Here is a 26,332-nt window from a genome sequence, read left to right as displayed (position 1 = left end):
GGGCAGTGGGAATTGAAGTTATTGTAGTGGATAGTGGAGGCTGGATTTGTTGTAGAGGACAGTGGGAGCTAAAATTGTTGTAGTGGATAGCTAAGGCTGAAGTTGTTGTAGTGGGCAGTGGGAGTTGAAGTTGTAGTGTACAATGGCAGCTAAAGCTGTGTATTATACACCGCGTTCGCTGTCCGCGGGGATTTTGGTCTGATGGTGTGTACACACATCAGACCAAAATCCGGCAGCGGACATGTCTGATGAAAACGGCCTGGCGGACCGTTTTCAGCGGACCGTCCAACCGTGTGTACAAGGCCTTATAAATAACTCATAGCCAGGGGCGGACTGACAACTCATGGGGCCCCCGGGCAATAGAAGATTATGGGGCCCCCGGGCTTACAGATGGTCACCACGCCAGGAGGCAGTGCAGAGGCGGGGCAGCTAAAATCTCGGGATTTTCACATCAAAAGCATGTCGTTTCGGACATATCAGGGACAGGTGTAAAAAAAACACAGATTTTTACATACTGTCCCTGGTTTTACTGAGCCTGGCAACCCTGATGGGGCCCCCTAGTGGCATGGGGCCCTCGGGCAGTGCCCGAGTGCCTCAATGGTCAGTCCGCCCCTGCTCATAGCTGATATTAACAAACACATCAATATATCTTTCCAGGAACGAAGAAAATGTGGTGGGTGTCACTTCCAGTAGTAGTCGTTCTTGTGGTCCTTGTCATCATTCTCCTCCTTTGGAAGAGATCCAGCCTCAGGTATACACAATTGAAAAATATATTGCTGCAGGGGTTCCTCCTTCTCCAGAGGATGCAAAGGGGAAAATTGTTACTGTATTGAAACAAAAGGAGAGGATTCTTACTCCAATGTCATAATACACCATAGGAAGAGGCGAGGGTCACATATGGGAAAGAATATTGCCTAAGCTGGTGATATGATGTTAGTTACCCACAGCTACATAAAAGCTGATTCTGCTTGGAATGACTTACCGTTCCATTGCCAAAACACGTTTTTTTTAAAAAAAAAACTTGCTGCCTTGTCATTAAAGTGGAGTTTCCACCTGAAAAAAAAAAATTTCCACCAAAAATCGAAAAATAAATAAATAAATAAAAAATGGAAAAAATATTTTTTTTTACTTACCCTAAATAGCTGTTGCTATGCGGAAGTGCCGAATCTGCCTCTTCATCCCCCGCGGTGGATTCTCTTCCTCCTCCTACACTCAGTGTCTTCTTGTGAATGGGGCGCGCTGCATTCTGGGAAAGCAGAAAGCAGCCGGCCCATTCACAAAGTGCCGCGCTGCTCGCGCATGTGCAGTAGGAAACGGGCAGTGAAGCCGTACGGCTTCACTGCCTGTTTCCCTTAGGCCGCGTACACACGGTCGGTCCAAACCGATGAAAACGGCCTGAAGTCCAGTTTCATCGGTCCAAACCGACCGTGTGTATGGCCCATCGGTCTTTTATCCTTCGGACAAAAATTATAGAACTTGCTTCAAAATCGAATTGATGGACCGCTAACCGATAGGTCCAAACCGATGGTTAGTGCACAAAAGCATCGGTTCAAAACCCGCGCATGCTCAGAATCAAGTCAACGCATTCTTGGAAGCACTGAACTTTGTTTTTCTCAGCACGTTGTGTGTTTTACGTCACCGCGTTCTGACCCGATCGGATTTTGAACTGATGGTGTGTACGCACATCAGACCATCAGGCCACTTCATCGGTGAACCGATGAAAACGGTTCGTCGGACCATTCTCATCGGATGGACCGTCCGTGTGTACGCGGCCTAACTGTGAAGCATATGATTTTACTGTTACATATGTGGGGGACCGGTATTTTTACTGTGTGGGGATATGTGTGTGGTGACACTATTTTGGGGACTTTGTGTGTTTACATTGTGTGGGGACATGTGTGGGGACACTGGGCCGGTGATTGGGGTGTAAAAAGCTGTAAAAAACAAGGTTCATACTCACTGATCACCGGCCAGCTGCAGCGATCCGCTCTCCTCTCCTCACTGACAACGTCCGTGTGAAAAGAGGAGAGCCGATCGCCTAGCAACTGGCTATCTATTTACATCACATGACGGCTGTGATTGGACACAGCCATCATGTGATCAGGAGGGCCAATCACAGAGCCCTCCTGCCGATTGGAGATGCGCCATGTCCGGGCATGCACGCGATCCCCCTCCTTCTGAGGGACGTTCCTGAACGTCCACTCAGAAGGAGGAAGGGTCGCTTCCTCCTTTTTTTTTTTCTTCTTTTTTTTTTTGTGTATTTTGAGCGTGTACTCGAGAGAAGAGCCGGACTGCAGGAGTTGGGTGTAGGCAGGCCTCTCCCAGAGGCAATCTGCCACCTTTCTCCATGCCCCGGGTGGCAATCGCGGGTGTGTGAGGGGTTCCTCCCACACAGCCCGCCCTCCCTGCTCCGCTTTGAAGCCCAACGGAGCAGAGGGACTCCCTATAAGGGAGTGAGAGGATTAGCCCGCTCAACCAGCCCCGTTAGTCCTTCGCCTCTTTTTTTAGAGACCGCGTGGTCAAAGTGCGTGCATGTTAACCCAATTTCGAGTGCGTGTAAGTGTGGTGGTTTTTGTGGAAGGGGGGTGGGCGTACTAAGCGCAGGCTTACCTCGCATAGCACACCCACCGGGAGCCGGGCTGAGACCACCAAACTCAATTCACATGTAGCCGAGACCGTGATCCGAACCTCTAGCTGCAGAGGTGAATGGCTTGTCAGCGCAGTGCCAACCGCGTTGAGCCACCGCAGCTTCCTCCTTCTGAGTGGACGTTCAGGAACGTCCCTCAGAAGGACGTATACGTGCAGTGGCCAGGTGGAAGGTGGTTAAAGGAGTTGTAAAGGAAATTTTTTTTTCATCTTAATGCATTCTATGCATTAAGATGAAAAAACATCAGATGATGCCGGTCCCTCCGAGTCCCTGTTTTACTTACCTGACCCTTCGAAAGTCCCGCGCTCACCCCCGTCATCCTCCTCGAGTCGAAGCCTGGTCGTTGATTGGCTGCAGTGGATGGATTGAAAGCAGCGCAGCCATTGGCGCCGGGGGGCGGGGCCGAGTGATACAGCGGCGGCTATGGCCGCCACTGTATCACGGGAGCACGCCAACAACAGCTACACACCATACAAGCTCGCTCGCATGTCTGTGTGTAGTTGCTGCGGGGAGGAGCCGCAACAGCCACCGAGGGACCCCAGAAGACCAGGATCGGGGCCACTGTGTGCAAAACGAACTTCACAGTGGAGGTAAGTATAACATGTTTGTTATTTAACCACTTAAGGACCGCCTCCTGCACATATTCGTCGGCAGAATGGCACGGCTGGGCTCTTAAAGGCGACGTACAGGTACGTACCTGTGCCCAGCCATGCCATTCTGCCGAGGTATATGTGCAGGAGGCGGTCCTTAAGTGGTTAAATAACAAACATGTTATACTTACCTCCACTGTGAATTTCGGACCCGGTCCGAAGCTCCGTGACCGCGCCCGCGGGACCCGTGGACCAGATCGCTGCACAGATCGTGACCCGCGATCGGTCACAGGAGCTGAACAATGGGGAGAGGTGTGTGTAAACACACCTTCCCCGTTCTTCTGTGTGGCAGTGCCACTGATCGTCTGTTCCCTGTTATAGGGAACGACGATCAGTGACGTCACATGCCCGCCCCCCCACCATAAGAATCACTCCCTTAGGGCACACTTAACCCCTTAGTGGTTAATCCTTTTACTGTCATTGTCATTTTCACAGTAATCAGTGCATTTTTATAGCACTTTTCGCTGTGAAAATGACAATAATCCCAAAAATGTGTCAAAAGTGTCCGATGTGTCCGCCATAATGTTGCAGTCACGTCAGCGCTGTTCAGACTGGAGTGGACTGGAGGGACCACTTGGCTTGGAGAGAGACTGTCACTGTGACTCAGGAGGGGACAAGTTGTGTCAGTGAGGTCTCATCATCATCTCTCCTGCTGCAAACTGCTGTCAGTGTCACTGTGAGTGTCAATTTATTGTTTGTGCGCCATTCGAATTTCTTGCTCTCCTGTGAGAGTCCTGTCCCTGAGCTACTTATTTACTATATCAAAAATAAAATAAGATATATGTTGTTTGCCTTATTATCTAGCTTATATCACATTTCTAATTGCATATTGTATTTGTTTGTAGCCTAAATACTCTAATGTGCACTTAAAACTGTTATTTTGTAACTTTTGGAAATGCCAGTAAAAACTTGACTGTGCCAGTAAATTTTGGGTGCTGTGTCAGTAAATTTCAATCTGGTAGGTTGGCAACACTGGTCAGCATAATGTTCTGTAATTCACTTTATGTATTAAAAAGAGAAGGTCACCGAAACTAACATTACTTTTTTTTCTTGTCTGTAGGAATTTCTTTGCAAATAAAAAAGAAGACACTTCTGGGCTGCAGGAAAACCCCGCTGTGGTAAGAAATAATAAAATGTTCCCGGGACCTGCAAATAAATATTTTATGGCCCAGATTCTCAATAGCGTTACGACGGCGCAACACCATTTGCGCCGTCGTAAATCCTAATCTGGCCCCGGGTATCTATGCGACTGATTCTTAGAATCAGTTACGCATAGATACCCATTAGATCTGACAGGCGTAAGGCTCTTACGCTGTCAGATCTTAAAAGCATTTTTTTTTCCCGCCGCTAGGTGTCGCATCGTCGTTTTCCCCGTCGTCTATGCAAATGAGGTAATTACGCGAGATTCCCGAACATACGCGCGGTCGACGCTGAGAATTTACGTTGTTTCCGTAGCGTACGCGACGCGTAAGGTTGCCCCTGCTATTAGGAGGGGCAACCAATGTTAAGTATGGCCGTCGTTCCCGCGTCGAATTTAAAAAAAATTACATCGTTTGCGTAAGACGTCCGTGAATGGCGCTGGACGCCATTTACGTAAACGTCTAAGCAAATGACGTCGGGGCGACGTCATTTAGCGCAATGCACGTCGGGTAATTTACCCGACGGAGCATGCGCAGTATGCTCGGCGCGGGAGCGCGCCTAATTTAAATGGTGCCCGCCCCATTTGAATTGGGCGGGCTTGCGCCGAGCGATTTAACGATACCTGTAAACTTGCGGCGGTGTAAGTGTTCTGAGAATCAGGCTGTAAACCTGTAAACCTGCGGCGGTGTAACGTAAATCACATACGTTACGCTGCCCAGGAGCAACGTAAATGTATGAGAATCTGGGCCTATGTTTCTCATATTAATATGCTTTTTAGTTGTGCTCAAATTTGGTGGCACTCTTCTTGTGTACAAGTGTTTGATTAATTTGATCTTCAACCACTTGCGGACCGCCGCATGTACATTTACGTTGGCAGAATGGCACGGACAGGCACATCAACGTACCTGTACGTGCCTGCCTAGACGTGGGTCGGGGGTCCGATCGGGACCCCCCCCCCCCCTGGTACATGTGGCGGTTCCCGTGGCTGTCCGAGCGATCCGGGATGAGGGGGCGGCTGTTCGTATTTGTCCGCCCCCTCCGGATCGCTCTCAGCCAATCCGCGCGCTCCCCCTGCGTGTCACTTCCTCCTCCTGTGTAAACACAGGAAGAGAGAAGTGATGTGATCTCTCCTCTCGGCGGTATTTTCAACCGCCGCTGAGGAGAGATCACATCACACAGTGAGTCTGCACAACACTACACTGACACCAGGACACGCAGGCACATTAACCCCTTGCGATCGAACCCCCTCCCCCCCCTCACGCCCCTGTCACAGTGTCACTGAATGCAGTGATCATATATGTACTGATCACTGCATTTAGTGTCAGTGTGACAGGCAGTTAGTGTTAGGTCCAGGGTAGCCCCCGTACCCCCCCCTAATAAAGTTTTAACCCCTTGATCACCACCCTAGTTAACCCTTTCACTCCCTATTGCCAGTGGGCCAGATTCTCGTAGATCTCCGGAGGCGTAACGTATATCCTTTACGTTACTCCGCCTGCTGGCCGTCGTATCTTAGGCATGTTTAAGTGTATCTCAGTTTGAGAATACACTTAAACATACGACGGCCTTAGATTCGGACTTACGTTGGCGTATCTGCTGATACGCCGGCGTAATTCTTTGAGAATATGGCCCAGTGTCACTAAGCGATCATTTTTCTGATCGCTGTATTAGTGTCGCTGTTCCCGCTAGGTAGCTATTTTTTTTTTTTATTGCGATTTTTTTTTTACTAAAGACATGTGGCTAAATACATTTTGGCCTAAATGTTTGACTAAAATTTGAGATTTTCCTAGCTTGTGACGGAAAATATTGATTATATGAAGACAGGAGGCGAGTATCTTATGCATTATCTTTCCTTTATTAATGCTCACAGCAGAATGTGTTTCTAAAAACCTTCAGTGTAAAAAACTTAAAACAACTACCACCCCCAGCAGTCCATATAGTCACTAACCACGCCCCAACGGGGGTCTCCATAAAAGGGGGCTGCTTGTGGTGGTTCCTCCTCTTTCTTGATGCGACGCTTACTTGAGTAGAACGGCACCGAACTAATTATAGAGGTGTAGCCTTGGAGTCTAGACCGGCCGGTCGACGTCCAGCGTCTTCTGGGAAGAAGAGGCAATTCTCCACCGTGACCCAACAGGGGCCCAGGAATGAACGATCCCAACGGGGAACTAAACCAGGTTTGTGTTTCAACCATCGCACGGGATTCCGTCATCCTTTAAACGGGATAATCCGTCTGCAAAACGCAGTTTGTCGGTCAATAACCTGTGAAGAAGAGAAAACAATCGTAATAGGGAGGGTAGGGAGGGAAGATACTCGCCTCCTGTCTTCATATAATCAGTATTTTCCGTCACAAGCTAGAAAAATCTCAAATTATATATCAGACAGGAGGCTCATATCTTATGCAAGTTCAAAGCTAATGTAGCAAGCATAAAATAACATAGTATATGATAACTTTAAGAGAGAACTGACCTAGAGATGTGGTCCCGAGGTCTGAAATAGAATTGGCGGAACGTGGTCTCCGAGGACCAGTCCGCTGCTCTCAATAAATCGTAAAGAGAGCCTCCTGAGACGAGCACCTTGGTGGCCATGGCACCCCTGGTGGAGTGGGCCCCGAAAAGGGTGACGTCGATCCCCGCCATGTCCATGGCGGTCCTAACCCATCGCGCCAGAGAGGCGGACGAGACGGGAAGATGGGGTTTTACATAGGACAGAAGGAGCTGGGAAGAGCCCGCGGAACGCAGAACAGAGGTCTGGGATTCGTATGTCCGTAGACAACGAACGACACAGAGAAGCGGATGATCCGGAAAGGAGGGGTAAAAGACCGAGGTGATGCCGGTTTTTGTCCTGCGTACAATGGAAAATTCAACTCCCTGTGGTGAGAATTGTCGCCTGGAAATGTCCAGGGCTCTAACGTCGGACACTCTCTTGACGGAAATGAGACAGAGTAGGACCGTCAGTTTTATGGATAAGAGTTTAAGAGAGAGATCTGTGTTGTCCCCCCAACTGGCGAACATATCCAGCACCTTGGAAACGTCCCAGGTCGCTTGGTATCTAGGCCTGGGGGGACGTTGGAATTTTGCACCTCTCAAAAGATGACACACGAGTGGGTGTCTGCCAATGGGTAAGGAATCTACAGGATGGTGATATGCTGAAATAGCTGATCGGTAGATATTAATGGAGCTATACGAGCTACCGGAGTCAAAAGAGTCAGCCAGATAGTTGACCACTAGAGATACAGGGGCTTGAACGGGATCAACTTGCCGTTGATCACACCAACGAACCCATCGTCTCCAGGCTGATCGATATGCCGATCTAGTCCCGGGGGCCCAGGCCAGGGCGAGGAGGTTCCGAGCTGACTCTGAAAGTACTCTATTAGGGGTTGGGATCCCGATACTAACCACGCGAGAAGTGGAAGGTTGCCCTCTAGAACCAGGGGATGAGGATCCCCGCTCGGGTTGGTGAGGAGGTGAGGGGATTGTGGGAGTAGTCTGGGAGAATCCACAGACATTGCTAGTAACAGTGGGAACCAAGGTTGGGTCGGCCACCATGGTGTGATCAGTACCACAGTTGCTCCCAGGTTGGTTATCCGAAGGAGAAGTCTGGAGAGTATCTGAAAAGGGGGAAAAGCGTAGTGTGTTCCCTCCGGCCAAGGTTGGCGGAGAGCGTCCACTGCATAAGCCTCCGGATCTGGCCTCCAGCTGAAGAAGCGAGGCAGTTGGCGGTTGAGTCGAGAGGCGAATAGATCGAAGGATAGCGGACCCCAAAGCTTTTGCAAGAGGAGAAAAATTGACCGATCTAGTCTCCAATCGCTGGAATCTCGAAGATATCGAGAGTTCCAGTCGGCCACGGAGTTGAGGATTCCCGGGATGTACTCCGCTATAGGAGTGATGTCGTGGGCCAGACAAAAGTGCCAGAAATCTTTCGCGATATACGCCAAAGTTTTGGATCTGGTGCCCCCCAGGCGGTTGACATACTGCACCGCCGCCACATTGTCCATGCGAAAAAGAATACAGCATGCGGGAGAATGAGGCATGAAGCTCCTGACAGCGAACAGGGCTGCCAGTAGTTCCAGTGCATTGATATGGAGGGATGTTTCTGCTTGGGACCAAGTCCCCCCTGTGGAGGCTACGCCGCACCGGGCGCCCCAGCCCAAGCGGCTGGCGTCGGACTCTATGACAACGTCCGGGCTGGGATTGAATATAGTTCTGCCATTCCACTCGATGGCATGGTGTAGCCACCATTTCAGTTCCTCGGTGGTCTCCTGACATAGAGGGATCTCGTCTGAATATCCGAGGCCTTGCCTCAGATGCATGATTTTGAGCCTCTGAAGGGCCCTGTAATGCAGAGGGGCCGGAAATATGGCCTGGATAGAGGCAGCCAGCAGGCCCACCAGGCGGGCCAGAGTACGTAGGGAGAGGTATCCCCTGCGAAGTGCAGAACGAATCTCTTTGCGGATAAGCGCAAGTTTGGTCTTGGGGAGGCTGAGGGTAGATTGGACGGTGTCCACTGTAAACCCTAAAAATTCCATCTGTTGGGATGGGATTAGAACCGACTTGTCGTGGTTGATTATGAAGCCCAGTTTCTGTATAAGGGACATAGTCCATGACATGTGGAGAAGGGCTTGGGACTTTGAATAGGCCATAATGAGAATGTCGTCCAGATAAATAATCAGACGCACTCCTCTGCTCCTTAGAGCTGCCACCACGGGTTTCATAAGTTTGGTGAAACACCATGGGGCGGACGATAGGCCGAAGGGAAGGCAAGTAAATTGCCACATCTTGTCCTTCCACGGGAAACGCAGCAAGTGCTGGGAGTCCGGATGTATGGGGACCGTCAGATATGCGTCTTTGAGATCTACTTTCACGAGCCAGTCTCTGGGTTGGAGAAGGTCCCGAAGGAAGTGAATTCCCTCCATTTTGAAATTCAGATACTGGACGTGTTGATTCAAGCCTCTGAGGTTGATCACTGGGCGGTAGCCCCCCCCCCCTTTTTTGTGTACTAGGAATAGGTTGCTCATGAAACCTGGGGAAGAAGGGTCTACTTCTACAATGGCCTGTTTGGTAAGCAGGTCCCGCACCTCCTTGTCTATGAGAAGACTGTTTCGTTTTGCAAATCGAATGGGAGGGGGAATGATATTGAGGAGCGGTGGGGTAAGTATGTCTATCACGAACCCCTCTACAGAATTTAAAATCCACGCGTCTGCCGTAATCGCAGACCAGGCGTGGGTAAAATATCTCAGACGACCCCCCACCGGAATTTGATCGAGTGTGGTGTAAGGTATACTCACCGGTATAGGGTCTGGATCGAGGGTAGCCGCGTCCCCCGCGTCCGCGCCAGGGTCTGCCTCTGGGAGGAAAAAATGGTGCTGGTTGAGCCACCGGGGCGGAGTAGGCTGGAGCCTGGTACTGGTACTGGGCAGAATTCCTACCCTGTGGCCTGTAAAAGGTAGCGCGGCCGGCAGAACGGCCTCTACTTCTGCCGGCCCTGTTGAAAACCTTATTGGTTCCGGTACGTCTCAAAGAATTTTGGGCTTTGTCTAGGCTAGAAAACAAGCCGACAAACTTGTTGATATCCTTAATGACCATATCCCCAAATAGCATACCCTCGGCCGATGGGCCGGGTTCAGATTCTGCCAGATGTGAGAGCTGGGGATCCAGGCGCATAAGGATGGACCTGCGCCGTTCTACGGAGCATGCCGTGTTGGCGGTGCCCGCTAGGCATAGGGCTCTTTGCGCCCAACCTCTCAGTTGTGGTAGATCAACTGCCTGTCCCGAAGTTGCTGCTTGTTCGGACAAGTTGAGGATTTTGGTCAGTGGACCCATAAGATCCAGGACGCGGTCTTGTATTGACCGGAAGGACCTCTCAATGCCTTTCTTTTGAAATTTACCTGTTTTAATTAGGTATTTTGTAAGGACCGGGTCTACCTCTGGAGTAGCTACCACTTTTTTAGGTAGCGAGGGTCTGGGGCATTCGGCTCTCAGTTTGTTGCGGGCCGTTCTGTCCAGGGACTTCCTGGCCCATAGCTCTACATATTGTGCCACATGTGGCAGGGGTGTCCATTCCCCGGAACGCGGGTGAGTAATCGCGTCCGGGTGGAAAAATGGTTCCCCCAGGGCGTCCAGGAGGACATCGTCCTGCGTGGCAGGATTGGCGGCTGTGTCAGTCGCCGTGGCCCCAGCATCGTGAATGATAGATTCAGAATCTGATAACTCTGATCCCTCAGAAAAGTCGGCCGAGTCCTCCGCAGAGGAATCCTCGTAAGAATCCGGCTTAGCTCTTCTAGTGGTTCTATACCCCTTTTGTTGAGTCTCCCTGGGGTCCAGGGGTCGAGCAGATTCAGATAGATGCTGGGGATGGTAGACCGTGGTGGGGGCTACCTGTTGCACACTATTTTCTTCCCCTGCCGGGGAGTCAAGCACCACCAGGGTGTGTTTTCTTTTATGTAAAACTTTGCCCTTTTTCAAAGGTGGTTCACCGCTCTGGGGCGGTGGTGGAGGTACCACAGCGGGTTGCAGAGCCCAAGCGGATGGGGCAGTGGAAGCCAGGGCCGCTTGAATGGACATTTGGATAATGTCCTGCAGTTGTGAGGCACTTAGAGTATGTGAAGTGCCAATGGGAGAAGTATCTCCATTAAGGGATTGAGGGTTAACGTCAGACATGTCAGCACTATAGAGTGATATAGTCTGTATTAATATTATTGGTAAGATAGTGCAGGATTAGCACTGTTGTCAGGGCTCTCTGGGATAAAATCCTCTAGCTGTACTTTTACCCTGTGTATATATTCCTGCAGGGTGTATAATTCAGGGCCAGAAATAGTACCTGAAGCAATTTACTGATGCCGGTTTAGTGCTAAGATACCTAATGGTCTCAGGCTCCAACCTGTCCTCCCTTCCGTAGGCGCCGAATGGCGACGGAGGGGAGGGGAACCTGAACTCTCCCAGCAGCCCGGGAACGAAGTCTCGCGAGACTACGGCCGCTGGGCGCTGATTGGACGAGCGCTCGGGAGAGAAGCTCCGCCCCCCGAGCGCGCGCTCTACGCAGAAACAACTGAGGGAGACGTGATCTCCCTCAGTATGGCGGCGATAGATACAGGAACAGGCTGGGTAAGTCAGCGGAGGGGACCGCACTGAGGTGACGAGGGAGAGGGTCCCGAGCGCCGGGAAACAGCGCGATCAGAGCGGGGAGAAGAAATCCTGTCAGAAACAGGAATACTGAGAAAAGTGGCAAAACAATAGAAAATTCACAATGATAGAAACTAAATAAAATAAATAAAATCGCCCATAAATAAAAACCAATGGTAAGGGTAAGCAAAGGGAATGAAACAGGGAGGAGGAATCCCTGTATATCCCTAGTCAAACGATATTGTTTAAATAATGACAATAATAGAATGGAGTACTTATCTGATCCTGTGAGCAGAAAGAAAGAGGAGGAACCACCACAAGCAGCCCCCTTTTATGGAGACCCCCGTTGGGGCGTGGTTAGTGACTATATGGACTGCTGGGGGTGGTAGTTGTTTTAGGTTTTTTACACTGAAGGTTTTTAGAAACACATTCTGCTGTGAGCATTAATAAAGGAAAGATAATGCATAAGATATGAGCCTCCTGTCTGATATATAATTTAGTTTATTTGATTTTTCCTATAACAAAAAGTAAAAAATATAGATTTTTTTTTCAAAAATGTCGCTCTATTTTTGTATATAGCGCAAAAAATAAAGATCGCAGAGGCGATCAAATACCACCAAAAGAAAGCTCTATTTGTGGGAAGAAAAGGACGTGGATTTTGTTTGGGAGCCACGTCGCACGACCGCGCAATTGTCTGTTAAAGCGACGCAGTGCCAAATTGTAAAAACCCCTTGGGTCATTTAGCAGCATATTGGTCCGGTCCTTAAGTGGTTAATAAATGAATGGCATTCCCATACCATCCATTGGTTGCTATGTGTGTCCTGGGAGCAAACACTTGACCATGCATTGGTCACTTGGCAAGAAAAGCAATACATGGACTTTATGGTCCTTCAGTTCATTAACATCATATTCGCTACAGAGTAACAGAGGGATGAGCTCCCCAGTGTGCCGAAGCTTGTCAATCATCACCTGGCCACACCCAGTCCTGCCCACTGCTTTCTGGACGGACAGCATTGCCTCTGTTGCTGAAACCTCCTACTGTGAGCTGCAGTGTCTGGGAGGGGGAGTGTTGGAGACACAAATGAAGGAGGAATTGACTCAGTAATGAAAGGAGGTTTTTTGTTTAATTACACCAGAGTTTCTCAACCTTTTTTCAGTAAAGGCAGCCTAATTTTGAGGCAGCGTAGCGTATCGCATATACGCTACGCCGCCGTTAGTCAGAGAGGCAAGTGCTGTATTCACAAAGCACTTGCCTCTTAAGTTACGTCGGCGTATCGTAAATGGGCCGGCGTAAGCGCGCCTAATTCAAATGATGAACAGGGGGGCGTGTTTTATGTTAATGACTAGTGACGCGACGTGATTGACATTTTTAACGAACGGCGCATGCGCCGTTCGTGGACATATCCCAGTGTGCATTGCTCCAAAGTACGCCGCAAGGATGTATTGGTTTCGGCGTGAACCTAAATTACGTCCAGCCCCATTCACGGACGACTTATGCAAACGACGTAAAATTTTCAAGTTTCGACGCGGGAACGACGGCCATACTTAGCTGGCCTAGCCAATGTTATTTGTTCGACTAACTTTACGCCGGAAAATGCCTTACGTAAACTAAGTAAAAGAATGCGCCGGGCGCACGTATGTTTCTGAATCGGCGTATCTAGCTAATTTGCATATTCTACGCCGAACTCAACGGAAGCGCTAACCTAGCGGCCAGCATAAATATGCACCCTAAGATACGACGGCGTAGGAGACTTACGCCGCTCGTATCTTAGCCTAATTTAAGCGTATCTGGTTTCCAGAATACGCTTAAATTTACGACGGCGTAGATTCAGAGTTACGACAGCGTATCTACTGATACGCCGACGTAACTGTCTCTGAATCCAGCTATAATAGTTTTACATAATGCAGCAAAATCCACACAAGCAGGACACCCAATGTTAGAGGTGATTTTTTTCTTTCAAAGCAAATATTCTTTTGCACACTGGTACTGCCTAGTAATCCGATGTTTCTCCTCTCCCTCAATTTCTTTACATTCGTCAGCTTATGCGACCCAATGCTGAAGGAGAGGGGCACCGGAGGGTCAAACAAGGATGCTGTGAAGGCGAAGGACATTCTCCTTATTAACTGATGAAGTCAATGGTTGTTAGGATGCCAGTGTCTATAAGTCGTGTTGGTGCATAATGTAAACCCGTAACCCGTGACTTTGTTTAACTAAAAGCAGGGATGGACTGGCCATAGGGACTACAGTGAGTTTCCCGGTGGGCCGATGGCTCAGTGGGCCGTTTTTTAAAACAGAGCTTCTCTCAGACCCCACTGTCTCTCAGTCCCCCCCTCTGTCTCTCAGTCCCTGTGTCTCTCATTCCCATTCTCTTTTAGCCCCCTCCTTTGTCTCTCAGACCACCCCTCTGTCTCTCAGCTCCCTCCCTCGGTCTCTCAGCTCCCTCCCTCGGTCTCTCAGCTCCCCCCCCCTCTGTCTCTCAGCTCCCCCCCCCCTCTGTCTCTCAGCTCCCCCCCCCCCCTCTGTCTCTCAGCTCCCTCTTCTGTCTCATTCACTCCCTGACTCTTAGGCTGCTTTCACACTGGGACAGGCATTGTCGGTAAAATACTGCTAGTTTTAGCAGCACTTTACTGTCATTTTAGATGCACTATTCGGCGTCTAACAGGCGCTTTTAACCCCCACTAACAGCCAAATTCAAGGTTAAATGCGCCCATGTAGCGTTGCTGCCGAAGTGCTTTGCAGGCGCTTCAGCTGCAGTAGCCATTCATTTCAATGGGCTGGAGCAGTTTGTACACCGCTCCTCCACCGCCCCAAGGATGCTACTTGGAGGACTTTTTTTAACGCCCTGGCAGCGCCCCAGTGGGTCGGTCTGCATGAAGTCCAGGGCCAAATTTTTGTCCCAGTCCAGCCCTGACTAAAAGGCAGACTTCATCCACCTGCTGGCTTGTATACAATTTTGGAGCAATTTTTAGGCATTTTGCCAAGTCACCTCTGAAGAAGCCTCAATGCACTCCGGGTGCCTTGGCACCCTGGTTGAAAAAGGCTGATTTGCACAGTCATACAGGAGCCTTCAAGTAATAGTAAACCTTTGGGGTTTTTTATTTTATTAAAATAACACACATGTCTATACTCACCTGCCCTGTGCAACTATTTTGCAAAGAGCAGCCCTGATCCTCTTCTTCTAGGGTCCCCTGCCGGCGCTCCAGGCCCCTCCTCTTCTGTGGGTGCCCCCCCGGAAAGCCACTTTCCATGAGGGCACCTGTGCAGGCATGCTCCTGACCCCCGATGCTGTGTCCATTGAACATACAGCCCCCTGCTTCCATGTCACAGCATTTGATTGACTGCAGGGGGAGCTATCAATCTGCCCAATGAGGAAGAAGACAGCTGAAGGAGCTGCTGCTCTCGTGCACATCACTGGATCGGATAGGGCTCAGGTAAGAAAAAGAGGGGGGCTGGGGGGAGCTGCAGCACAGAAGGTTTTTCACTTTAATGCATAGAATGCATAGAAACTCACAATATAATGTTTTTCCTTTATAATAAAATAATTATTATAAATAATAATACGTTTCCTAGATATAGGGTGGGATCTAACTTACAAGAATTTTTATAAATGTTGACAAATAAGTTCCATAAATATTGCTAACTGGCTAACTTTTTTTTTTCTGTTAGATTGTGGAAGAGGTGGAGCCATATGCCAGTTTTACCCAAAAAGTCAACACCATCTACAATTCTACCAGCGAGCTGTCAGAAGCAAAGGAGAAAAACTTGACTACAGGTGATGGAATGAAGAGGATCTACTTCTGAAATTGGAAAACACACTGCTCATTTTGAAATTCTCATGGTGCAGGTATTTATGCCACCCAAAAGAGTCTAGGTTGAGCCTGAGAGACCAAGTGAACCAATTCAATCTGATGGACCAAGTGAACCAATTCAATCTGATGGGCCAAGTCAACCAATTCAATCTGATAGACCAAGTCAACCAATTCAATCTGATGGACCAAGTCAACCAATTCAATTTGATGAATCAAGTCAACCAATTCAATCTGATGGACTAAGTCAACCAATTCAATCTGATGAACCAAGTCAACCAATTCAATCTGATGGACCAAGTCAACCAATTCAATCTGATGGACCAAGTCAACCAATTCAATCTGATGGACCAAGTCAACCAATTCAATCTGATGGACCAAGTCAACCAATTCAATCTGATGGACCAAGTCAACCAATTCAATCTGATGGACCAAGTCAACCAATTCAATCTGATGGACCAAGTCAACCAATTCAATCTGATGGATCAAGTCAACCAATTTAATCTGATGGACCAAGTCAACCAATTCAATCTGATGGACCAAGTCAACCAATTCAATTTGATGGACCAAGTCAACCAATTAAATCTGATGGATCAAGTCAACCAAGTCAACCATTTATGTCCTAGTCTAGATATAACAGAAGCAAAATCATCCTTCCATCACTCCCGACTCTGTTCCTGTCAACCTGATTTAGGTGTTCTCATCCACTTTCACATGTTCCAGATCCTCCAGATGCATGAAAAAAATATCCAATAGGCAGAGTGGGGGCCACTTAAAGTGGATTTCCACCCATAAATATAACATTACATCAGTAGTTTTAAAAAAATGTCATTAGTCCTTTACGAATTTTTTTTTTTTTTTTAGATGCCTTCAAAGTGTTGTTGCTAGGCAGAATAGTTAATCTTCCCACTTCCTGCACCTAGGTGCTTAATGCTTCCTAACCTACACCGCACAGACTCCTGGGAATGTAGTGGGTGTAACTTTCCAGGAGTCTGTGCATTCCCCAGTCTCAAAGAATCATGTGACTTGGACAGCACAGGTGCTGAAACCTGATCTGACACTGCTTGTGCAGCACTGAGCATGTGCGAGATTTGCAAAGCTGAAATCCAGGAAGTCATACAGTCTGGCTTCATGATGCCCACACTTAAGATGGCCCCAGTCAATTTCTATTTTATAAAGTGTCTAAATGCTGTAACAACCTAACAAAACAGACCTTAGTTTACAGACTAACTTTACTAGAATACATTAAGCTTGTGTATTACAGGGGTATTTATATTTAAAAAGTGAAATTGTGGCCGGAACTCCGCTTTAATGTGCACAGCAAGTATGCAGACCTGGGAGTTAGAAGAGACAGCTGGCTTACCTTTTTAAGATTTTTTTTGGGGTGGACTGATTAATTTATTTTACTTTTTTATTTCACTTTTATTCTAAAATAATTAATAAACTGAAAATTGAACAATGAATTTTGTACCTTTTTTCATTATCATTTGTTGTGCAAAGATATCCCCAAGAGGTAGACTAAACCACTGGTTAATCTTTCTAGGTAAATTTTTTTGGATGAACTGAATATTTTATTTATTTTACCTTTTTTTATTTCGCCTCTATAATAAAATAATAATTAAACAGTAAATCAAACAATGAATGCTGTAAGTTGGCTACTCTTTTTTTCATTATCATTTGTTGTGATGAGCCTGTACAATACTGGTGGTAACTGAGGGATTGATCACTAGTGTTGAGCAGAATACGCCATATTCGATTTCGCGATATATCTCGAATATATAGTCGAATATTCGAGATATATTCGCTAAATTCGAATATTCATGATATTTTATCGAAATGAAATGATTGCGAATTTTCGCTTTTGCGAATGCGAAAATAATTGCGAATTTTCGATAACTGCGGTAGGAGCACTCTGATTGGCTCAGAATATTCGTGATATTTTTTCGAAATTTTGCAAAATGCGAATGCGATATTTACTGCGCAATTTCGACAAATGCTGTAGGAGCACTCTGATTGGCTCAGAATATTCGTGATATTTTACAATACAAAATAATTGCGAATATTCGGCAAATGCGGAAGGAGCACTCTGATTGGCTCAGAATATTCTTGATATTTTACAATACAAAATAATTGCGAATATTCGGCAAATGCAGAAGGAGCACTCTGATTGGCTCAGAATATTCTTGATATTTTACAATACAAAATAATTGCGAATATTCGGCAAATGCAGAAGGAGCACTCTGATTGGCTCAGAATATTCTTGATATTTTACAATAGAAAATAAAAAGTGTTTTGCATTGGTGGTGATTCTTTACTCTATCCATCTGTCACAGCCGTTTGTCAATCAAACACCTTGAAGATTGAACACGTTCATGCTGCATGCTTTGGACTTTTTTTCACTTCACATATCAAAGACATTTTTATGAAAGATTATTTTTCTATTATTGGGACTATATTTCTTTATATATTTGTTTCACTGTGTATTTCACAAGTTATTTGCGCTTGCTTATTTTATAATTTGCCCACATGTCTTGTCACTAGACATATTTTTTATTCTTGTAGAGCGACTCCATTTTCTGTCTTGTATTAATTTATGTTGTATAACATTTTTGAGTTGCTGCTGTATTCTCCCCTTTTTTTAAGGTATGCGCAATTTTTTCCTTCTTACAAAAAAAAATAATATCAAACATACAAATATTCATAACAGAAACATACACAAAGCCCCCCCCTTTTGCATCAGAGACAATCAGAGTTCTCCTACCACAGTTATCGAAAATTCGCAATCATTTTCGCATTCGCATTAGCGAAAATTCGCAATTTTTTTTTTTTTATATTCGGCAACATAAAAGGATCGCCTCAGCTTAGCTACCCGGCCCAGGGTCTCTAATCATACCAGCAATGCTTTTAGACGTCGATAGGATGTGATCTGTTTTAAAAATAAAATTGAAAAAATGTGAATATTCGGAATTGCGAATATTCACCGCGAAATTCGAAATATATCGCGAATACTCGAATATGCCATATTCGAGCCGAATATTCGCAATACGAATATTCGTGAGCAACACTATTGATCACCTGTCAGTCGGTACCTGGGCTACAAGTTGAAGGAGATCCAGGCGTAACTTATCCAAGGAGGGATATCTCCAAAAATTCAATCCAGAAGGGGGCTTGTGGCAGAAGTACCTTTTCTGAGGCTCACCATGGAGGGTCTGTGGCAGAGACTTTATCCTACAATTGTTCGAGTGATACTCCGGCTGCCAGGTCAGTGAGAGAGACCTGTCCAGGTACACTATACCCACTCCGGGTTGGAGTGGCGCAGAAAAGTGTTACGCTTGGGAGCAGGACTGTTCCCTATCATCACGCCTGAATCTGCAGTTCTTCCTTCTTCTTCAACTTTACTTTCCTCACCACAAGTTTTATTGTTTTTACCCAGCTGGGTAATAACCACTTCCCGACCGCCGCATGTACATATACGTCGGCAGAATGGCACGTACAGGCACATTGGCGTACCTGTACGTCCCTGCCTAGACGTGGGTCGGTGGTCCGATCGGGACCCCCCCCCCCCCCCCCCCGCTACATGCGGCGGTCGGGTTCCCTCGGGGAGCGATCCGGGACGACGGCGCGGCTATTTGTTTATAGCCGCTCCGTCGCGATCGCTCCCCGGCGCTGAAGAACGGGGAGAGCCGTATGTAAACACGGCTTCCCCGTGCTTCACTGTGGCGATGCATCGATCGAGTGATCCCTTATATAGGGAGACACGATCGATGACATCATTCCTACAGCCACACCCCCCTACAGTTGTAAACACACACTAAGTGAACACTAACTCCTACAGCGCCCCCTGTGGTTAACTCCCAAACTGCAACTGTCATTTTCACAATAAACAATGCAATTTAAATGCATTTTTTGCTGTGAAAATGACAATGGTCCCAAAATAGTGTCAAAATTGTCCGAAGTGTCCGCCATAATGTCGCAGTCACGAAAAAAATCGCTAATCGCCGCCATTAGTAGTAAAAAAAAAAACAATTAATAAAAATGCAATAAAACTATCCCCTATTTTGTAAACACTATAAATTTTGCGCAAACCAACCGATAAACGCTTATTGCGATTTTTTTAACCAAAAATAGGTAGAAGAATACGTATCGGCCTAAACTGAGGAAAAAAAATGTTTTATATATGTTTTTGGGGGATATTTATTATAGCAAAAAGTTAAAAATATTGCATTTTTTTCAAAATTGTCACTCTATTTTTGTTTATAGCGCAAAAAATAAAAACCGCAAAGGTGATCAAATACCACCAAAAGAAAGCTCTATTTGTGGGGGAAAAAGTATGCCAATTTTGTTTTGGAGCCACGTCGCACGACCGCGCAATTGTCTGTTAAAGCGACGCAGTGCCGAATTGTAAAAACCCCTTGGGTCATGTAGCAGCATATTGGTCCGGTCCTTAAGTGGTTAAAGAGCACAGCAAAGAGCACCTGTCATGGACATTCCTTTAATTCTACTATTTGCAATACGCATCATTCACCCCTAGGAATTCGGAGGAGCCATGAGGTAATACGCCGTCCAAAAATCCAACAGCTCCACTGGGGGTAATGCTACATGCATATAGGGATGGAGGTGCATCACTGGTGACTGCAGACCTTTTTTTTTGTTGTTTCTATAAAACTCAACAGACAGCATGTTTTCATCTGAGGATGTAGGCTCCTCCCCAGTTTCTCAAGTCTCCCCTGCTAATACCGACAAGGGGTCCTCACCAGGATTTCTATGATTCACTTTTCTGGTGTAGCCCCCCTGTTCCTAAAGGAATGGGGCTATAATGTTAATTTTTACGTTTTTGGCTGAGCTGTAAACAGCTCAGATTGATTGTATATACTAGTTTATTTGTTTTTTGTCTTGAACTTGGCTGGTTGTGCATTTCTCACTGTTGCCAGTAGGTGTCACTGGTACCACAGGCCAGTATGAGAATTACAACAAGCTGAGCTGTAATGAATATGCAATTGGGGTAGATTCAGGTACAATTGCGCTTTTTTTACGGAGGCGCAGGGCAACGTTTTTGCCCTGCGCCCCCGCAAATTTACTGCGCTGCCCTTGATTCACGGAGCAGTAGCTCCGTAAATTGCGTGGGCGCGCCGGCAAAATGCCCGGCGTAAGCGCGCGCAATTTAAATGATCCCGTAGGGGGCGGGAATCATTTAAATTAGGCGCGTTCCCGCGCCGATCGTAGAGCGCATGCTCCGTCGGGAAACTTTCCCGACGTGCATTGCGGCAAATGACGTCGCAAGGACGTCATTTGCTTCAAAGTGAACGTGAATGGCGTCCAGCGCCATTCACGAATCACTTACGCAAACTACGTAAATTTGAAATTTCGCGACGCGGGAACGACGGGTATACGTAATATTGGCTGCCTAATAGTAGGGGCAGCCTTACGCGAAAAACGCCGTACGGAAACGACGTAAACTGCGTACGCAGGGCTCGCGTAACGTTGTGAATCGGCGTTAGTATGCAATTTGCATACTATACGCTGAGCACAACGGGAACGCCACCTAGCGGCCATCGCAAGAATGCAGCCTAAGATATGAGGGCATAAGAGCCTTATGCCGCGCATATCTTAGGCTGCAGTCGGCATAACGAGGTTCCTGAATCAGGAGCATTCGTTACCCTGGGGCAAGTAAGCAATTGCGCTGTGTAACTATGGTTACACAGGCGCAATTGCTTCTTGAATCAATATTTTTAACTTTTTTGCTATAATAAATATACCCAAAAAATCTATATATAAAAAAAAAAATTCCCTCAATTTAGGCCGATACGTATTCTTCTACATATTTTTGGTAAAAAAAAAAAAATCGCAATAAGCGTTTATTGATTGGTTTGCGCCAAAGTTATAGCGTCAACAAAATAGGGGATAGTTTTATGGCATTTTTATTAACAATTTTATTTATGGTGATCAGCGATTTTTAAATGTAGAAGTAGTGCTGCGCTGTGCATAAATAGCTGATAAAGTGCAAATGTGCTAACGTGACAGATACACTTGAAAGGCAATAAATAAATGGTCAAAAAAACAACAATAAAATATAAATAATCAGCTGCAACAGTATAAACAATGGACTGATAACGTATCCAAATACTGTGAAAAGTGTACCACAAAATAGATCTGAGAATAAACTCATAACATCTTTAAAATGGCATCATCATGTGACATGTGCAACCATAAATAAATATATTCACACTAAAATTCCATAAAATGAAATAAAAATGAATAAAAAAAAAAACGAATGTCAAAAAACAACACAAAAAAACGCAGTGCAGATAATGTCCATAAGGTGCAAGCTGGATGGATGGCTGTGTGTGCGCACAGTGATCAGGGTGAAGGTGCTGGTGCTAGTAGTCAATCTCTGGTATGGAGTGCTACCGATAGGTGGTTGCTGGTTCTCTGTGCAACTTAGGGTATAGGTGTCCCCTTACCTTACCGCTGTACCGCGTATGAGTGTGTCTTTTAATCTCCTGGTGGCTCCTGTCTTCTTAGGCTCCGCTGGTGTGTATCTTTACTTTGGCATCAAAGTCCCCTTTAAGTGTCCCTGGTGTATCTGTATCAGATAGCATCACATTGAGGCATGGGGGATGTAAAGAGGGATGCTCGATAGTGTAGTATTTAACCACTTCCATACCAGGCACTTACGCACCTTCCCACCCAAGCCAATTTTCAGCTTTCAGCACTGTCGCACTTTGAATGGCAATTGCGCGGTCGTGCGACGTGGCTCCCAAACAAAATTGGCGTCCTTTTTCCCCCACAAATATAGCTTTCTTTTGGTGATATTTGATCACCTCTGCGATTTTTTTTTTTTTGCGCAACAACTGAAAAAAGACTAAAAATTTTGAAAAAAAATTACGTTTTTATTTTTTTTCTGTTAATTTTTTTGTAAATAAGTAAGTTTTCTCTTTCAATTACGGGCACTGATATAGCGTCACTGATGGGCACCGATGAGATGGCACTGATGGACATCGATGAGGTAGTACTGATGGGCACAGATGAGGTGGCACTGATTGGCGGCGCTGGTATGCGGCACTGATGGGCACACATAAATTGGTTCAAGTATTTCAATGAAGCAGGGGTCAATTTCCTACGTTTTTTAGTAGGAAGAAAACAAAGTAAACTGACCAAATTAGACGAAGAGATCAAAATCTTAAAAGAAAATCTCATCCCGTTCAAAGAACTAGATGAGTACAAAGATCTTACCAGCAACCTTCTTAAGGTCTTAGATAAGGAGGAAAAAGAGCAGAAAAATAAGAAAAGGAAAAAGTATAATAGGGACTATGGCGACTACCAGGCAAATAATGTTTTTGTATGGCAGAAGAAATTGGCAGAGGAGGAATTAATTAAACAGGATTCGAGGATGGATGCGATAACTCAGGGGGAAAGTGCTCTTAATGGAGCGCCAAGTGCAATTCAACATCTTCCCCTAAAAGGAACTACTAATAAAATTCCCAAAAAGGGCTCTAACAAAAAAATTCCTGTCAAAAAGGGGCGACATGAGTCTTATCAATCACCTCATAGACCATCGGTCCCCTATAAAGGAGGACATCACAATACTGGCGGATACCAACACTATGGACCTAATGGTGGTAGGGGATATGGACGACAATCTAACCATCAGAACACAGGGTACAGGGAATCCCCCAGTCAGATGAGAGGTTCAGAACGGGGCCCCCCGAGGAATTCTAGTTAGGATAGACCTCGGGCCCAGGTTCCATACTATCAAGATTATGACTCCTATGCTCAGCATAGGGAAAATCATGATCAAGGAAATATGGTGGACACCCATAACCGTTACTTCCCGCTACGTCAGGAAGGTGGCACCCCACGGGAAGATCACGGTTATGTCGACCATGACCCTAGAGACCAGGAGTATACCTGGTCAACCAGAGATTATTCGAGCAGACAACAAGACAATGATTCAGATCAATACCATTGGGGTTTTCCCAGACCCAATCAGGGTCAAAAAAGGCCCATAGAAAATAAAGAGGAACAAGAGGGGGGAGGAGAATACAATCAGCTAAAAAAGCCAAGAACTTAACGGAGGAGGGCATATTTAAGTACTCAATCTCTGTCTCAATCAGAGTTATCCATATTGAGCAAGGGTTTAAAGTTTGCACCTCCCAGAGCACTTAACAAATTTGAAACTTATATGGACATACATAAGTATGTCCGCAAAATTAATATCAAAAGGTATTTTGCAGGTCTACCCATTAGGACAGGGACACAGGGCCTGATCCTCAAAAGGGATACGCCGGCGTATCTACTGATACGCCGTCGTATCCCTGTTTCTATCTATGGAACTGATCCACAGAATCAGTTTCACATAGATAGGGAGAAGATCCGACATGTGTAAGGGACTTACACTGCCGGATCTTAGGATGCAGTACCGCAGCCGCCGCCGGGGGCATTTCTCGTCGAAATGCTGCTTCGGGTATGCAAATTAGCACTTACGGAGATCCACGAAGCTTTTACGCTTCGTTTTTTCTCCGTAAGTATTAGTTTGCCGTCCCAATATTAGGGCTGCTTTTACAAAGTGTAAAGTTAGTACACCTTGTAAAAGTAGACCCTTCTTTCCCGCGACGCTGTCAAATTTCTTTTTATATTTATATTTATATTTTTTTAAAAAAAAAATTCCCGCCGCGTCTTTTTTTTTTCCCGACGCAACTTTTTTTACCCGGCGCGATTCACAAAACTCGGCGTAACGTAAAACCGCACAAAGCACGTCGGGAAAATGACGTCGGGAGCATGCGCAGTACGTCCGGCGCGGGAGTGCGCCTAATTTAAATGGGACTCGCCCCATTAAATTAAGGAACGCCTTGCGCCGGACGGATTTAAGTTACACCTCTCAAAATTTCTAGGTAAGTGCTTTGTGGATCGGGCACTTAGGTAGAGATTTTGCGGCGGTGTAACTTAAACGGGAAAAATTAAGTTAGGCAGGGTTTTTGTGGATCAGGCCCACAGATTCCACATGAATATCAACATTCAGGGTTATCTAACGCATCTACATTCAATCCCTCTGGCGTAATGGCTCCCTCTTTGAGGGTTTTCCGTGATGTAGTGCTGAGAGACCTTGAATCCATCAAAATAGTCAAATCTAAAATGGATAAAAGCTTAGAGGAGGGTTTAGATACTTTGTGCAAAACAAAGAATTGGTTATCCGCCCCGCCGACAAAGGCGGGGGGATAGTTATTTTGGACCGTAAGGATTACTTGGGTGAACTTAACAAGATAGTAGGTGACCGAGATACCTATATTGAATTGATGGGAAATCCTATTGTTCAATATAAACAAACATTGGAAAAATTGGTTCAGAAGGGGGCCCAATTGGGCATATTGAATGAGAAGGAGCAGCACTTTCTTATTCCTAAAGCACCTCGGGTACCTATTCTATACTGTTTACCCAAGATCCACAAAAGTTTGACTTGCCCCCCAGGACGCCCTATTGTAAGCGGTATTGATTCCATCACCTCCCGGGTGGGCAAGTATATTGACCACTTTCTTCAACCTCTAGTTCAACGAGCACCCTCGTACCTAAAGGATACGAAGGATGTTCTAAATCTGATTTCCCAACAATCATGTAATGAACAAACTTGGATGGTAACAGCGGACGTAACGTCGCTATACACCATTATTCCGCATGAATTGGGTTTATATGCAGTTAACCACTTCCAGACCTGCGCACAACGATGTACGTCCTATTTTTAAAGATGTATATCTCGGTAACGGCAGCAGCTGCTGCCACAACCGAGGTATCGATCTTTAGTGTGCGCGGTCCGGTAAACGATAACGGCGGTCTCCGCTGCGGATTCGCCGCAAGATCGCCGTTATCGATGGCAGGAGAGGGCCCCCCCCCTCCCGCCGCTCTCCCGCGCCCTCCGCCGCTTACCGGAGCCGTCGGTAGCGGCGGAGGCGATCGGGACCATTCGGCTGGTGACTGGGGACGAGACTGAAGGAAAAATCTCCTTCACCCGTCCCCATAACTCTGCTGGACGGAAGTGACGTCAAAACGTCAGTCCCGCCCAGCCTCTTAAAGAAACATATTTTTTTTTGTCATTTGAAAAAATTACAGTTTCATTTTTTTTTTCTTGCATTTTAGTCTAATTATGAGATGTGAGGTCTTTTTGACCCCAGATCTCATATTTAAGAGGACCTGTCATGCTTTTTTCTAATATAAGGGATGTTTACATTCCTTATAATAGGAATAAAAGTGATCAAATTTTTTTTTTTCAGTGTAAAAAGTAATAAAATAAATAAAAATAAATAAGAAAACAAACAAAAAATTTTTTAAAGCGCCCTGTCCCGACGAGCTTGCGCGCAGAAGCGAACGCATACGCGAGTAGCGCCCGCATATGAAAACGGTGTTCAAATCACACAAGTGAGGTATCGCCGCGATCGTTAGAGCGAGAGCAATAATTCTAGCCCTAGAGCTACTCTGTAGCTCAAAAAATGCAACCTATATTTTTTAAACGTCGCCTATCAAGATTTTTAAGGGTAAAAGTTTGACGCCATGCCACGAGCGGGCGCAATTTTTAAGCGTGACATGTTGGGTATCATTTTACTCGGCGTAACATTATCTTTCACAATATGTAAAAAAATTGGGCCAAATTTATTGTTGTCTTATTTTTTAATTCAAAAAAGTGATTTTTTTCCAAAAAAAGTGCGCTTGTAAGACCGCTGCGCAAATACGGTGTGACAAAAAGTATTGCAATGACCACTATTTTATTCTCTAGGGTGTTAGAAAAAAATATATATATAATGTTTGGGGGTTTTAAGTAATTTTCTAGCAGAAAAAAATGTTTTAGTCTTGCAAACACCAAATCTGAAAAACACCTAAGGTCTGGAAGTGGTTAAATACTATTTAAATCTGTTTGCCACTATCCCAGAAGAACAACAATCATTTATCATGGATTTGCTGGAATACGTGGCGAACCATAATTA

General features: G+C 46.1%; 1 protein-coding gene across 1 annotated transcript in view; it reads left to right on the top strand.

Annotated features, from left to right (window-relative positions):
- The window catches only part of LOC120928379 (cell surface glycoprotein CD200 receptor 2-like), a 33,722-nt gene extending 18,351 nt beyond the window's left edge, over positions 1–15,371 (top strand). Inside the window, exons 4-6 of the mRNA XM_040339478.1 lie at positions 658–751; positions 4,358–4,415; positions 15,223–15,371. Of these exons, the coding sequence (XP_040195412.1) occupies positions 658–751; positions 4,358–4,415; positions 15,223–15,357 (287 nt within the window). The 3' untranslated portion in view covers positions 15,358–15,371. The remainder of the gene's footprint in view (positions 1–657; positions 752–4,357; positions 4,416–15,222) is intronic.
- The last annotated feature ends 10,961 nt before the right edge of the window (positions 15,372–26,332 follow it).

This window comes from Rana temporaria, chromosome 2 (assembly GCF_905171775.1).
Source record: "Rana temporaria chromosome 2, aRanTem1.1, whole genome shotgun sequence".
NCBI classification, from domain to species: Eukaryota; Metazoa; Chordata; class Amphibia; order Anura; family Ranidae; genus Rana; species Rana temporaria.
This window is presented reverse-complemented; position numbering and strand designations above follow the sequence as displayed.